At 39.5% G+C, this 16,760-nt stretch overlaps 1 protein-coding gene across 3 annotated transcripts in view; it reads left to right on the forward strand.

The window, feature by feature from the left end:
• Positions 1 to 16,760, forward strand: part of LOC108527216 (contactin-associated protein-like 5) — a 404,395-nt gene that overhangs the window by 75,874 nt on the left and 311,761 nt on the right. For all 3 annotated transcript variants that reach the window (XM_017868363.1, XM_017868364.1, XM_017868365.1), the window contains exon 5: positions 15,065 to 15,329. In XM_017868363.1, coding sequence (XP_017723852.1) covers positions 15,065 to 15,329 — 265 coding nt within the window. The remainder of the gene's footprint in view (positions 1 to 15,064; positions 15,330 to 16,760) is intronic.

Raw genomic sequence — 16,760 nt, forward strand, 5'->3', positions numbered from 1 at the left:
TGTCTCCTCTGGAAACACCTCCACAGACACACCCACAAATAATGCTTTACCAGGTTTTTAGGTATTCCTTTAGTGAAGTTGACACCTACATTTAACCATCACACCTTACTATGATAATGACTTGTTATTTTTGTCTTATGTGAGTAGACTAGACACATGACTAAAGATTGCTGTAGAGGAGACAAGCAATTTTGAAATTATGCAAGAGTAAAAATCATTTGAAAAGTAGTAGTCATTGAGTTTCAAGCCTAGCTGCTTCTATTCCTACCTGGACTAACTTCTATCATTTCTTTCAGTAATCTACACTAATTTTCTAATAGCAATTACTGATCCTGAATATTTTTGTCATGAAAGCCTTCAAATGAATTCACATTCAGAATACTATTTAACTGAAACTCCTAGTATAAAGCTATATCTCTTTATTTTAAATACATTGGAAATACAACATATTTAGGTATGGAAATAAAAATTGCCATAATTCCACCACCCAGAAAGAGCCACTATTTAGTATATTAGTCATGCTTCTATACCTACATATTTATATAGGTATATTTCACCTGATTCATATGTGTAAATTTGTATTCTATTTGTTCAGTTTGATGTTCTAAGCAATTTTCTTGCTTGCTATAAACATCGCTACTAGTGGTGGCAAAATAGTTTTTCATATACGTATACCATAATTTACTTAAATATTTCTATAATTTCAGACCCAGTTTTGTATTATTATAAATAATGGTTCTCAGTGTGTAAATCTTAGTCCAATTTCAATTTATTTCCTGAGGACTTCTAGAAGTGAAAGTAGAGTGTCAAAATGCGTATTAATATTTTTGAGGTTCTTGATTCCTAGTTCCAAATAGCTTTGTGCAATATTTGCTAACAGATATTAAAAAGTAGATTTGGGAGGGCAAAAAAAAAGAAGCGAAGACAAGAGACAGTCTCAGAGGCCAAAGGCAGCATGTGACTCTAGTAGGTCCCTGTTTACTGGTGCCTGTGCATAGGCAGCTGCTGAGAGGCCAGAGGAGAGGCCAAGCAGCAAACCATCTTCCAGCCTGTCCACACACCATGGCCCTTAGCAGGGCCTTCCTTCCAATNGAAAAGAAAAGAAAGATCAGGAACAATTAATTTTTGGTATATAACTAGGGATCTCTCCACAATCTCTTTGAACAATAAAGATCAGTATATGAGAGTTCTTATGTAAGAAGTAAAACAATTTCTATCTTAGTGTCAAAATTGGCAAAACTGTCATTACTATTATAATGATTCACTAGATTTGTGTTGTTCAATATGGTAACCACTAGTCATGTGTAAGTTTTGAACATTTGAAGTAAGTAGGTCTGGTGCAAATTGTGATGTGTTTTAAGGCATCCCAGAGTTTTAAGACTTCATATAAAAGTAAAATAATTTTATATAATTTTATGCAATGTTTTAATAATGATTGTATATTTAAATAATATTTGCATCTACTGAGTTAAATAGCCCTGTATTAAAATTTAAATTAAGTTAATCTGGTTTTTTAAAACCTTTTAAAATACTGTTACCAGAAAATTTTAAATTACTTATGTAGTATGCATTATATTTCTATTAGACAGCATTGGCCTAGGATATCACCCCCAAATATCAGTATTTCAGTAGCAGATTTCCTTTTACTTTTCTATTTTAAAACATTTAATTGAAAAACAAAGATAGTCTCTGTATTCAAGGTATACAATATGGTAATTTGATATATGTATACATTGTATAATAATTACCACAATCAAGTTAATCAACACAACCATCATTGTCTATGCCGTAAATTAGATCCCAGGAACTTGCTTGAACATCTTATAATTGAAAGTTTGTACCCTTTGATTAACGTCTCTCCATTTCTCTTACCCTCTAACCCTGACAAGTACTGTTCTATTCTCTTTTCCTATGAGCTTGACCTCTTAAGATACCACATATTTGCCTTTCTGTCTCTGGTTTATTTAACTCAGCGTAACAGCGTCCTGATTTATTCATGTTGCCACAAACAGCATGGTTTTCCTCTTTCTTATATATGTATGTGTATATATGTATATTCTTATTTATGTATGTGTATATATGTGTGTGTATATATATTTATATATGTACATGGAGAGAGAGAGATGTCACAATTTCTTGATTATCTGTTGAGGGACACTTAGGGTAGTCCTGATGTTTGGCTATTGTGGATAGTGCTGCAATGAACATGAGAGTGTGCATATGTCTTTGAGATACTGATTTCATTTCCTTTTCAGACGTATACCCAAAGGTGGAATTGCTAATATGGCAGATCTACCTTTAGGTTTCTAGGGAACCTCCATATTGTTTTGCGTAATGCCTGTACCAATTTACATTACTCCCAGCTGTGTACAAGCATTCCCTTTGCCTACATTCCCACCAATACTTGTATCTTTTTTTTTTTTTTTTCTTTTGGATAGCAACCATCCTAACAGGTATGAGATGATACCTATTGTGGTTTAAACTTGCACTGTGGTTTGGATTTGCATTTCCCTAATTGATTAGCGGTATGAATACCTGTTGGCCACTTGAATGTCTTCTTCGAAAAACTCTCTAATGAAGGTCTTTGCTCTCTTTTATTAATTTTTTGGGTTTTTTTTTTTGTTTTTTTTTTTTTTTTTTTTTTTTTTTGCTATTGAGTAATATTATGAGCTCCTGGCATATTCTTTTTTTTNCCTCCCAAAGTGCTGGGATTACAGGCTTGAGCCACCGCGCCCAGCCGCTCCTGGCATATTCTATATAGTACCCTCTTATTAGATAGATAGCTTGCAAATGTTTTCTCCCATTTTGTAGGTTATCTTTTCATTCTGTTGCTTCCTTTGCTGTGCAGAAATGTGTTAGTTTGATGTCATCCCACATGTCTATTTTTGCTTTTGTTGCTTGTATTTTTGGTGTAATATCCAAAAGGTCATTGTCTAGACCAATGTCAAGGATGTATTCATCTGTTTTCTTCTGAGTGTTATGGTTTCAGGCATTACATTTAAGTCTGTAATACATTTCAAGTTAATTTTTGTGAGTGTTATAAGACAAGGACCTAATTTCATTCTTTTGCAGGTGGATATCCACTTTTCTCAACACCACTGGTTGAAGAGACTGGTTGAAGAAATAAGAAATAAACTTATTTCACTACTGTGCATAAGTTTATTTCTGAGCAGTCAATTTTGTTCTCTTGGTCTCTGTGTCTGTTTTTATGCCAGCATCATACTGTTTTGGGTCCTATGGCTTTGTGGTATACCTTGAAATTAGGAAATGTGGTGCTTTCAGCTTTGTTTTTTCCTCAGTATTGCTTTTGCTATTTGAAGTCTTTTTTGGTTTCATACAAATTTAAGGATTTTTTTTTAATTCTACTTTTATGAAGAATGCCATTGGAAATTTGATAGGGCTTATATTAAATATGCAGATGACTTTGGTATGAACTTTTAAACAATATTTATTCTTATGACTCATGAACATGGAATATCTGTCTATTTTTGATGCTATTGTAAATGGGATTGCTTATTTTATTTTCAAATAGTTTATTGTTAGTGTATAGAAATTCAACTTATTTTTGTATGTTGATTTTGTATCTTGCAAATTTACAGAATGTATTTATTAGTTCTAGCAAATTTTTGGTGGAGTCCTTCTGATTTTTTAATATATAATATCATGTCATCTACAAACATAGATAATTTACTTCTTTCTGATTTGGATATTTTAATAATTTTACTTTTTCTTGCCTAACTACTTCGGTTAGGACTTCCAGTACTCTGGTGAATAGAGGTGGCAGAAGTGGTTTGTCTTGTTTCTGATGTTAGATGAAAAGCTATCAACCTTTTACTGTTAAGTAAGATGTTAGCTATAGGTTTATCTTATATGGTGTTATATAGCCTTTAGTATGTTGAGGTACATTCCTTCTATACCTAAATCATTAAGAGTTTTTTCATGAAGGGATGTTAACTTTTGTCAAATATTCTTTTCTGCATCTATCAAGATGATCATAAGGTTTTTATCCTTAATTTCCTTAATTGATTTGCATATGTTGAGCTATGCTTGCATTGCAGCCCCTCTTTATTTAAGTTTTTAATTAAGAATATTTAATTTTAATTTTTTTTTTTTTTTGAGACAGAATCTCACTTTGTCTCCCAGGCTGGGATGCAGTGGCATGATCTCAGCTCACTGCAACCTTCTCCTCCCAGGTTCAAGCGATTCTCCTGCCTCAGCCTCCTGAGTAGCTGGTACTACAGGCACATACCACCATGCCCGGCTAATTTTTTATATTTTTAATAGACACGGGGTTTCACCATGTTAGCCAGGATGGTCTTGATCTCCTGACCTCGTTATCCACATGCCTCAGCCTCCCAAGATTCTGGGATTACAAGTGTGAGCCACTGCACCCTGTCATAATTAATTTTTTAACATAAAAGTACTTCATTAAAGATAATTACATATGATCCTTCCTATGTTATAAATATTATTGATTAAATTGAGAAGTTGACTTCTATAACATACTCATTATTGGGCTGAAAATTTGTTTTATGTTCCAGGTCAGTTGATGGTACTTGCCCTTCACACACACCTACTATTTTTTATATCTTTACTCAAGAACAAAGGTACTCATATTATATTTTCAGAGCTAAGAATATTTATTCCTTATTAAAGTGAATTTACTCTAGCAAAGCAACATATACTTGTATGTGAAGTAGACAGTTGTTTTGTTTGTGGGCTAAAAAAAAGTAGTTTGGAGACAAAAGGAAACCGTAAACACACACACACACGCGTGCACACACACACACACTCCACTTCCTTTAGCCTTATGTGTTAGTAAGGGTTCCCTAGAGAGAATCAATAGGAGACTGTGTATGTATGTGTGTGTCTGTGTCTGTATGTGTGTGTGTTAGGGGAAATGATTCACTTGGCTGTTAAGGCTGAGAGGACTCACAACAGACCATGTGCAAGCTGGAGACGCCGGAATGTTTACAGTGTGACTAACTCCAAGTTTGAAGGCTAGAGAACCAAGGAAGCCAATAGTGTAACTCTCAGGCTGAGGCCAAAGGCCTGAGAACCCAAGGGGGTGGGGTGCACCAGTGTAAGACCCAGAGGCCAAAGGCTGAGGAGTCTGGAGTTGTTGTACAAGGACAGGAGAGGAAGAGTATATCCTAGCTCCTGTAGATAGATTAACATGTTCATTTTTTTCTCTGTTTTTGTTCTCTCTAGGCCCCTAGCAGGTTGGATGGTGCCTGCCCACCCTGAGGGCAGATCTTCCCCTCCTACCGCACTCAGACTCACATGTCTCCTCTGGAAACACCTCCACAGACACACCCACAAATAATGCTTTACCAGGTTTTTAGGTATTCCTTTAGTGAAGTTGACACCTACATTTAACCATCACACCTTACTATGATAATGACTTGTTATTTTGTCTTATGTGAGTAGACTAGACACATGACTAAAGATTGCTGTAGAGGAGACAAGCAATTTTGAAATTATGCAAGAGTAAAATCATTTTGAAAAGTAGTAAGTCATGAGTTTCAAAGCCTAGCTGCTTCGTATCTCCTGGACTAACTTCTATCATTCTTTCAACGTAATCTAGCACTGGAATTTTCTAATAGCAATAACTGCATCCTGAATATTTTTGTCATGAAAGCCTTCAAAGTGAATTCACATTCAGAATACTATTTAAGCTGAAATTCCTTAGTATAAAGCTATATCTCTTTATTTTAAATACATTGGACAATCACAAGCATATTTAGGTATGGAAATAAAAAATTCTTTGCCATAATTCCACCACCCAGAAAGAGCCACTATTTTAGTTATATTAGTCATGCTTCTATACCTACATATTGTATTTATAGGTATATTTCACCTGATTCATATGTGGTAGAATTTGTAATTCTATGTTGTTCAGTTTGATGTATCTAAGCAATTTCGTTGCTTGCCCTATAAAACATCGCTACTAGTGGCTGCGCAAAATAGTGTTTCAATACGTATACGCATAATTTACTTAAACTATTTCTAAATTTCAGACCCAGTTTTGTCGTTATTATAAATAATGGTCTCAGTGTGTCAAATCTTAGTCCATTCAATTTATTCCTGGAGGACTCTAGAAGTGAAAGATAGAGCTGTCAAACATGCCGTATTAATATTTTGAGTTCTTGATTCCTGAGTTCCAAATAGCTGTGCTGCCAATATTTGCTCACGATATTAAAAAGCTAGATTTGGGAGGGCAAAAAAAAGAAGCCGAAGACAAGAAGACAGTCTCAGAGCCAAAGGCCCAGCATGTGACTCTAGTAGGGGTCCCTGTTTACTCGCGTGCCTGTGCATAGGCAGCTCTGAGAGGCCAGAGAGAGGCCAAGCAGCATAACCATCTTCCAGCCTGTCCACACACCATGGCCCTTAGCAGGGCCTTCCTTCCAATTCTAAAAGTGTGTCTCTCCTGGATGTCTCTCAAATGAAACCCCAATGTGCATGATCTTTATCCTTGAAAGCCTCTTTTGGCAGAGGCAGAATGTTGCCTGTCCATAGTAGTGCCACGTGTTTAGTTTCACTTAAATTCCTAACATGCATTATGGCCTTCTTTTCAGTAATTGTCCTTCCCTGTTTTCTCTTCCTCCACCCAAGTCTTATTCCCAGCTTCATTCCTTCTTACTTGTCCTACAAAGCTCAAATCCAAAGGCACCTCACGAAGTCCTGTTACAATGCTTTGTTACATGCTCTCCCAGCAGAATACACGTCTCCCTCATGGCACTTGGTCATAGCTGTGATGACATGTTCCATGACCCTTATCCTTATACACTGCCATGTAAGCTCCAGGTGGGCGGATCTGAGTTTGTCTCACTCCTTCACTGTATCCTTAGTCATGAGAGTCAAGGTGACCCATATGAACTGCTTAATAGAGAACTGCTCAATAAGTCAATTTAAAAAAAAAATGAAGGAGCCTGTCTTTCCCAAAATGAAAAGAGCCTTCATTTGATTCCCGAGTCTCCCTGAGTTTGTGAATAGCAGGGTAGCTTGAGCTCGCAGGGCAGCCTTTTCCATATATTTGCTGATAGCATGCCAGTCAGTGCTGGTAGTTCTCAGACAAATCAAATTAGAAATGGTTGTACTCATTTGGAAAATCAAGAACTGGCTTTGAAATCTTTCCCCGCAAATTAGATTGAATCAAGATCATTTTCTCCAGCTTATAAATGCTTGATTGGCTTTGTTTGATGCCTCATGATTGAAGCTCAGCTTTGCACTGCCAGCTTTATTTTTTACACACCAGGGTGTTGTGATGTCTAGATGATGATTAAAAACAAAACAAACACCCATAATGAAAAAGTTTTGTAAATAACAACTCAGCACAGTAATGTAACCCTTGGAAGTGTCACACATAAGAAACGTGAAAAATAGTCAAGGTAAGCAGAACTTCAAGCTGGGCCTGCTGTATTCTCTTCAGGTCTTAAAAATTAGTCTCCTGGAGTGACTAGCCAGCCACACCTGACTTATTATTTCCTCTCAGGAATAATGAAGGATGTACCAGGACCTCATTGTCCCTACAGTGGAGGAGTCTCAATGAGAGTAGACCATCTGTCTGCTTTCCACCTTCCTCGCCCACCCGTGCATCGCCATTCTCTGGCTTCTGCCTTGGTCACCAGACTGGATTCAGATGCACTCTCCTTTTAGTCATAGCCTATCCCCAGCTATCTGGATCTATGGCCTCAGGTCTTTTTTCAATAAAGAGTAGTCTCTTATTCTTGTTTTATTCTTCCCAGGTGACTCATGGTCAAACCAGAGCTTTACTGCTGAGCTGATAAGCAGTGTTTGAAGGGTGACATGAAGCCTTAGGGGAAGAGAGTCAGGGAGCAGTGGTGACAGCCTGGTTGAGAATCTTCTAGAGACCTTGGATCTTGCATGGTCCCCACATGTTTTTTATTTATAGCTTTTTTTATTTTCAGGGTTTCATTTAAAGCAGAGCAGCCAACAACTTTCTGGAGTTTTCCACAGAATAGCTAAATGGCTTCAGTCACTAATAGTAAATAGTAATAGTGTCTTTGGGTAGTGAAATGACTCCAAAAGGAATGTGCTTGAATATCTTAAATAACTGGCCAATGTTTGACTAGAGGAATAATGCCCACTAATAGAAATACTTCTGAGCCATTTATCAGTGATGGTTCAATTTAGTGTAACCTGTTGTCTATGTAGCCAACCTAGGGTTGGCAAGTAAGTCAGTAAAAGTCTCGAAAGAGGATGGACTCCTAGCAGAGATGTAAGGCAAAGCCGACATCCAAATGGGAAATTCAAGCAGAATTGTCTTTTGTTGCTAAGGTCTAAAGTATTTCATGTACATCAATGATCTTCAGTGAAATAACCAAAGCATTATGGTTAATCATAAAGCCAGGAAATTAGTACCAATGAAGCCATTTGTTAAGAATGTCTCTCTTCTCAGTTCTGATAGGTACTTGTTCTAGCTTAGTAAATTATGGCTTCTATGCCACGTGCTGAGACCTGGCTAAAATACCCAGTGATCAATGAATATAAGAGAGTCCAGGTTTAGGAATGTTTGACTAACATGGAGGCCTGAGCTCCCTGTTCAATACATTTCAGTCTATTCTCTCTATTATACAATCACATTAACACCACTGCAGTGGTTCCATCCTTGTGTCTATCCGCAGAGCAGCATCTTCTGAAGTTGTTCCTCTGTGTAATGGATAAGTGTCAATTCATTCGATTGGTTCTGGAGTCACATGACAAAGACTTCAATACTACTGTGTTCTCTGTGTCAAAAGTCTTGAGGATGGAAACCTTCTGCCATGACACTCCCATCCATCAGTCATGAGATGATCGCGGTAATTACGCTATTACTGCAATACCTCCTTTTGGATGAGTTTCTCTGCCACAGAGGCAAGCTTTCAGATGGATGGGTTTCACTGGATTTCCATCAGCATTCAGCACACTTCTGGTTTGGTGGCACAATGACCTGAATACATCTTCAAGGAAGGCGCTGCTTAGGAACTTCGTTCTGTCTCGTGGTTTCCTTCTGGTTTTCATTGCATAGCCCCGGAACTGGCACCTGTCTAAGTGGCCGCATATAATTTCTCCCATTTTGTCTTCTGCAAGAAAGTTGCAACCATTGTAGTTCCTCATACAGCTCGGCATTAATCTAGCTTTCTCTTTGTAAAATATTTGAGGCTCCAGTTTCTGGGGAGGGGGAGGGGAGGGGAAAACATAATCAGTCAATTGGTTATTATACTCTCATAAGTGTGATTTAAAATATCAGGCTTCTTATTTATTTTTTAAATAGAGATTGGGTCTCATCATGTTGCCCAGGCTGGTCTCAAATTCCTGGATTGAAGTGATCCTCCCACCTCAGCCGTTCAAAGTGCTGGAATTACGGATGTGAGCTACCACGCTTGCCTTCTTATTTCTTTAACATGTAAAACTATATCAGCTTTTGCTCACTTCCTTTTTATTTTAATATAATTTTCATGTATGGTGACTCTTGCCCTCTTTCCTGCATCGAGACAGGAATTACTAGGAAAGAGGGCTAAGTTTCCCTCTTTAGAGCCTGAATCATTCAAAGAAAAAGTCTTCTAAAATGTAAATACTTGGTTACACTTCTCATGCCAACAACAGAATGATTCAGATCATCCCTAAATCCTCTCCAAAGACAAGACAGATGGCAAAGATGCGGGTCTTCAGCCTCAGATACCCAAGGTTAGGGGAACAAGTAGAAATATTAGGGCCCTCCAGTTCAATTGTCTCAGTTTACAAAAAAGAAACCTAAGCCTCTAGAAGTGACTCACCTCTGGCCACCAAGAAAAGTGTCAGACCTGGGAAGAGAGAAAAATAATAAGCCAGGAGCAATGCTAGACATGTTGCACGTGGTCTCATGTGGTCTTAAATCATCCCTCTACTATTATTCCCCAGATTATAAAGGAAACAATGAGGACCAGAGAAAGGCATGGTTTTTTCAGTAAATATTTGTAACAGGAATCTAGTTCTGCCTAAATTTAACACTCTCACTTCCTTTAGAATTCAGAGCAAGATGCTCTATACCAAATTGTAAACCTGTTATGCAAGGCATGGGCAGTTATCAAAAAGTAGCTAATTATTACAAGGCAATATAAGAAATGTAATAGATTTCCACAGGTAGCACACACCACTGGAAGCCCGTGGAGAAGGCAGCCACTGTGAGATGGATGTCAGGAAAGGACTGGGCATGGGCAAGCCCAGAAGGCTTACTGGGCCCTGCAGGGCAAAAGTGGGGGTGGAGGGTGCAGAGGAATGAAGAGGTTATGCCTGGTGGAGGGAGGAAGACACAGCATGTGTCTAGAGGACAGCTTTGCTGTTAGTGTATCTCTTCACTCTAGTGAGGGTAGTGCCGATGACCAGGGACACAATCCAAGTGAGGTGATGGTCTATCAGTAGTCAGCAGCCATCTGTGCTTTCCTATTTGAAATTCATTGTGCTGTCAGAGAAGAATGGGAACCATGCTTGCCCCTCCAGCCCCTTCCCCAGTCAGCACCTTCTATCAGTTGTACCTGTAAATTTCTCATGAATCTGTTATCTTTCCTCACTTTCCCACATGGCTATTGGTATGAATCAGGGTTCTCCAGAAAAGTAGGGCCAGGATCTCTATATATGTGGAATGCAAATATGAAAGAGAAATAGATTTGAAAGAGAGATTGAGATTTATAATGAAAAATTGGCTCACTGCACTACAGAGTCTGGGAAGACCAATGATTTGCAGACCTAGGAAAGTCGGTGTTGGTCTGTGTTTCAAGGCCTGGGTACCAGAAGGTGTAAATCCCAGCCGGAGGGCTGGAGAAGACGAGATGAAATTTCTCGATCAAGCAGGGAGGAAGGAAACAAAAAGGTACAAATTCCTCCTTCCCTTGCATTTTGCTCTGTGCCCTCAGCAGAGTACGTGATACACACTCACACTGGGGAGCGCACTGTACTTTGCCAAGTCCACCAATTTTAATACTAATCTCATCCAGAAACACACAGGGACACACCCAGAAATAATGTTTAATCCGGGCACCCCATGGCACAGCAGAGCTGACCAAGAAAAGACTGTAGTGGGTCTCTAGAGAAGTGTTGAAAAAAAATATTCATTACAATTGTTAAAGATGATAAGGGGGACTACTAAATGGGGTTTTATAGTGGGAGCAAAGATTGGGCTCAGCTCTGAGCACAATAAAGAAAAGTGGGGATTTATAGCCACAGAGTAGGGTGGGGGTCAGGGAATGGAAAGTTACTTAGAGGTAGGATACTTCTTTCTAAACTAGCCCAACAAGAGCTTTGTTGAAGGCAGGCAAGTGTGATAATATATCCAAGGAGGTCAGACCAAGGTGGGAGGTTTTGGTATTCTGACTCTGCAGAATTCTTGCTAAAACTGGAAAAAATGGGCCATGGACAGAGCCCAACGTCACACCTAGTCCAAAGGAGGACTCAGAGGAGCCTGACTAGAGTTAGGTCAAGGAAAGAGTCTTTTGTCAGGAAAAAAAAAAAAAAAAAAAGACATAGTTTGGGGAACCCCAGGGGCAAACATCTACTCCGTCTTTGGCCCAGCACTTCTGAACATCTTGATTGTTGGAGAAGGGGCACGTATGAGAGTGAAACTATAGGACACTAAGAACTACCATCTTAGGAACAACAGGAAACCCACACTTGGAGGAACCAATGACTTGTGGCAGTTGCTGCCCTGGGGAGGTCTCATTATCATCTTGAATGGCAGTCACAGTCAGACAGAGGAGTCCATGGTTCAACTGGAGCTTGAGGGATGTGGTAAGGAAAAGCACTCAGACACCAAGAATTTCATTCCTTCCTTAAAGAGTGACTTCGTTTTTGGACAATGAAAGACCCTGTAGTTCTTATAAAATATAGAGAGGAAAAAAAGTCCCATGATAGCTCACTGACCTCCTTTCAATCTCACTTATGAGGTCAAGGCCAGTGGTTTACCTTGAAGGTTTGATCAATGCACCCTTCCTTGCCAGATATACTTTGTACCAATTACAGTAAATTAGAGTAAGTATATAAAGTAAATTTAATTACTATATCATGCAAAGGATCAGGTCAGATTTATGTGTACAACTAACTTGTGCTTAGCACAATTTTATAATATTTGAAAAATCTTGAATGAATGTTAAAATCTTGAATGGAATTAAACATACAGAGGGACAAAGGGGTTTTGGGGAATGAAGCGCCCTTCTTGGGATTAGGAGGAATGATATTTGAAGAAAGGGGTTAAAAGGTATACAGGGTAGAATAGAGGCCACTGACCATTTGCCATGTCTCTTTTGACACAATTCTAAAGTAATGTCTTCTCTCATGGCTTTTCTAAATGGCCAGCGGGAACTTCCTCAAATGCAGTCTTGAGCCAGATTCTGGAGACACAAATGGCACTATTGAAAATGGTCAGTCCATGTTGATTTCAAAAGTAGCATTTTTACATGCAGCTCATTTTTCTTTTCTCACCTCACTTTGGTGAATGGAGGTGGCACCAATGGCCGTCAATACTGTACGTCATTTCTGCCAGCAGTAAGCCCAGCTGAGACAGGACTGTCAGAAAAGTGGCACACAGCAGCTGTGTGACAGGAAGCTGAACTGCAAACATTCACGTGCGCCCAGAGAGCTGGGTCAGATGCTGTGTAGAAGGAATTTCCCATCCACCCACATCTTTTCTCTCCTACTTGCCTTTGGATTTGCCCTTGGAGAATATAGTAGAGGCACGCGCTAAAGACAAAGAAGTTTTAGACAGCTGGAGTGGCTGCATAGGGGCAAGAATGATAGAGGGAAGTGTGAAGGGAATCGGGGGAAGGGAGAGAGAAGCTGGCCTAAGGTGAGTGAGGAAACTGTCCAAGGACAGAAAGCATATCCCAGTGCATTTCAAAGTTTTCCTGCTCTCTGTTGAGCTAGGTGTGCATCCCTATTCACAACCTTATCTTAACAGTGACAGTCTCTGAAGGTGTTTATTTAAAGCCCTTGCTCTGGGGGACCAATCCGGGAACTCCTTAGATTCTGAGCAACCCTGAATTGTGCGCAAGAAGTTGGGCCAATTAAACAATGAAATGAAGGGAGACTGAGGAAAGAGAGCCAGACCTCTGCTCAAATGTGAGCAAACTGATCAAATAAGGAAAGAATCTCAGGTCCTCTAGTACCCCACTGTCCTGAAGCCGCCTTCCATGGCTTTGATCCAGAGAACACTCAGAAGAGGGCTTGGGTGAAGCTAAACTGGGTTTTAGATAACTCGGGGGAAGGGGATACTTTCGCAACCTCCTATGCCTTTGCCTTCTTCATCTTTGTGAACATTCCCACTCTACGCAACCTCAGACTTTGAATGCAGCTGTGCTTTGGCAGATTTGTTTTTACAAAAATGATACTGACCTTAGGAAAGAAAAAGATAAATAAAAGTTATTGCTACTTCCTAGCTTCTCTGCAGAGCATGTGTGATTTGGCTTCTTCCAAAAGACAGCCCTGCCACGATGAGTTGGCCATCATTGGTGATGTTTTTATTCTTGAAAGTGAATTTACCAGAGATTCAAAAATGTGAATTAAAACAACTGTGAGATACCAAGAGCAAGTTGGTGGATTTTTTTTTTTAATGGTGGCACTCGGTGCAGAGGATGGAGGTATCAGAGATGGTGGCTAAAAGCAAAAGCCTCCAAGTTAGACAAACAAGGGTTTGTCTTCCATGTTCCCTGCTAACTAGGCACATGGCTTTTGCTAAGTTATTTATTCTAAGTCTGGTTTGTGCATCCTTTAAATGAAGAAAATAATACATTATGGCATTGTGCAGAATTCACAAGATATGTATGAAAGTGCCTATCCTATTGCCTGGCACAGTGGAGTGATATATACTGTGGGTGATTGCTTGATGGATATCAAGGGCCTTACCCTTTGACACATTAATTAACTTGTGAGGATCTAGCCTAAAGGGAAGAAAACATCTAAACAACTACAACAAATGATTCATGCAATAATATGCTCATAGCACTGTGATTGATGGATGAATCATTAGAAATGTGCTACTGGCAGAAGTTTGTTTGGGGACTGTTATTCATTTTCAAGAATACAAGACTATCATAAATAAACATGGTTGGGACCTGCAGATGTTTTGCTGGGGAGAGGTTTTTGGAATTGAACCATTCCCCTGCTCCGGGACTGAGAACTGCACTACGTATCTAACTCTGCCATCCGGCTGCCTCAGTGGAAAGTTAAATTCAGGTAGCCATTCAGGTTAAGAATTGTGGGATCTTTACCTTTTTTCCTATGCAAAGAATAATCTTCTTACTCTTCTTTTGGGTTCAATACACACTTAATATTCCCCAAGACCAGTCTTCTCGTCCACTCCTCATCTATGTTATTGAAAATACTTTTACTAAGTTAAATATTTGGCCCATGTCACTGCACTGTTTCTGAGTTTGAAAGAAAACTATTCAGGAAGCAGCAGAGGACTTTCCAGCTTTGCCTCTACTCACTTTCCAGACTTACCTCCTTTAGGCTACTTGGACCTTCCTGTCCCAGTAACTACTTAGAAATGGCAGGTTCCCTGGAATTCCTTAGGGATGCTGTTTTGCTAATTTCTTCAAGCCTTTGCACAAACTGTGCCCTTTGCTGAAAAGGCTAGTCAAGGTACTCCACCCCTTTCCTAATTCCTTCCTTTGTTTTGTTTTCCCTCGCATAACCTTTGCTTGTCCAGTTATTTCTCTTGCCAGGCTCCCGCGGGAGCTGGTGTCCACATTGTGACTTGGCACATAGTTGACTTGCCATAGGTATTTATATAATGAGTAAATGTAATTATTTTTACACCCCTTAGAAGGTGTGGATGCTTCCATCCCCCTTCCTTCTGGGACTCTCGGATGGCCCTCTTTGCAGATAGCATTGTGATCCTTAACACATGAATGGAAAATAATCTTGTGAGTGTGTCTGAACAAAGCCGACATTTTTTTCTTCTTTAAGATCTTGCCACTGAATGTGAAATGATCCTGAAATTAAGGTCAGCTCCCAGGTGGTTGTTTATATCAGCTGTCAGATTGCAGAATAAAAAATGGCTTTTATATGTTTGACTTTTATTGTTTTCCAGGGCAATGTCACTTTTTCCTGCTCCGAACCACAGATTGTGCCCATCACATTTGTCAACTCCAGCGGCAGCTATTTGCTGCTGCCCGGCACCCCCCAAATTGATGGGCTCTCAGTGAGTTTCCAGTTTCGAACATGGAACAAGGATGGTCTGCTTCTGTCCACAGAGCTGTCTGAAGGCTCGGGGACCCTGCTGCTGAGCCTGGAGAGTGGAATCCTGAGACTCATGATTCAGAAAATGACAGAACGTGTAGCTGAAATCCTCACAGGTACTGTCTGCTGACACTCTGGATCAGTTTCTTATTTATCCAAGTTGACAAAGGTTGAGGTCCTGACAAAAACATACAGAATCCAAATCTCAGGGATGTGGGTTAGCCCAGTATTCACAAATTTACTCCAAGTCTGAAGAGGCAGCATTTTTTTTTTTTTTAAGATGGAGTCTTGCCATCTTTAAAATGCATGGAGTGCAGTGGCTCAGTCTCAGCTCACTGCAACCTTCGCCTCCTGGATTCAAGTGATTCTCCTGCCTTAGCCTCCAGAGTGGCTGGGACTACAGATGCACACCACCACACCCAGCCAGTTTTTTTTTTATTTTTAATAGAGACGGGGTTTCACCATGTTGACCAGGATGGTCTCGATCTCTTGACCTCATGATCCACTCATGTCGGCCTCCCTCAGTGCTGGGATTACAGGCCTGAGCAACTGTGCCTGGCCAGCGTTTTTTTGTTTTTTTTGTTTTTTAGTAGGAAACAAAACAAAACAGTGAATTTAGAATTAGCTATGTCAACTTTAGTTAAGTGCTTAAATTTCTTAGTCTCTTAGCAGTCTCATTGGAAAGATGGGAAGAAGAATTCTTACCTGGGAGTATTTAGCACAATCTAGACCATTTCTAGGACTCTCTGCTAGGTTCTCCACAAACATGGCATGTATCATACAGAATCTTCACCACACTCACTGAAGGAAGTTACTATTTTTCACTTAATAAATGAGGAAATCAGAAGTCATGGCAATCACTTGCAAATCTCATGTTCCTACGTGATGGAGCTGGGATTTTATCCTGAATTTGTCTGACTTCCAAGTCTATATTCTCCTCTTAAACCACATTAGCATGGAAGTTTGGATAGCCCCTAAATTATATTTCACGTAAAAATCAGTAAATCTAAAACATTATTTAAAATATATACGTGTCTACATATATATTTTATTTTTTTTTTATTTTTATTTATTTATTTGGTTTTCTATTATAATTTAAGTTCTAGGGTACATGTGCAGGTTTGTTACATATGTATACTTGTGCCATGTTGGTGTGCTGCACCCATCAACTCATCAGCACCCATCAACTCATCATTTACATCAGATATAACTTCCAATGCCACCCGTCCCCCTACCCCCTCCCCAGAATAGGCCCCGGTGTGTGATGTTCCCCTTCCAGAGTCCAAGTGATCTCATTGTTCAATTCCCACCTATGAGTGAGAACATGCAGTGTTTGGTTTTCTGTTCTTGCGATAGTTTGCGGAGAATGATGGTTTCCAGCTGCATCCATGTCCCTACAAAGGACATGAACTCATCCTTTTTTATGGCTGCATAGTATTCCATGGTGTATATGTGCCACATTTTCTTAATCCAGTCTGTCACAGATGGACATTTGGGTTGATTCCAAGTCTTTGCTATTGTGAATAGTGCCGCAATAAACATACAAG

Source organism: Rhinopithecus bieti, unplaced genomic scaffold (genome assembly GCF_001698545.2).
Source record: "Rhinopithecus bieti isolate Rb0 unplaced genomic scaffold, ASM169854v2 scaffold_2453, whole genome shotgun sequence".
In the NCBI taxonomy this organism is placed as follows: domain Eukaryota; kingdom Metazoa; phylum Chordata; class Mammalia; order Primates; family Cercopithecidae; genus Rhinopithecus; species Rhinopithecus bieti.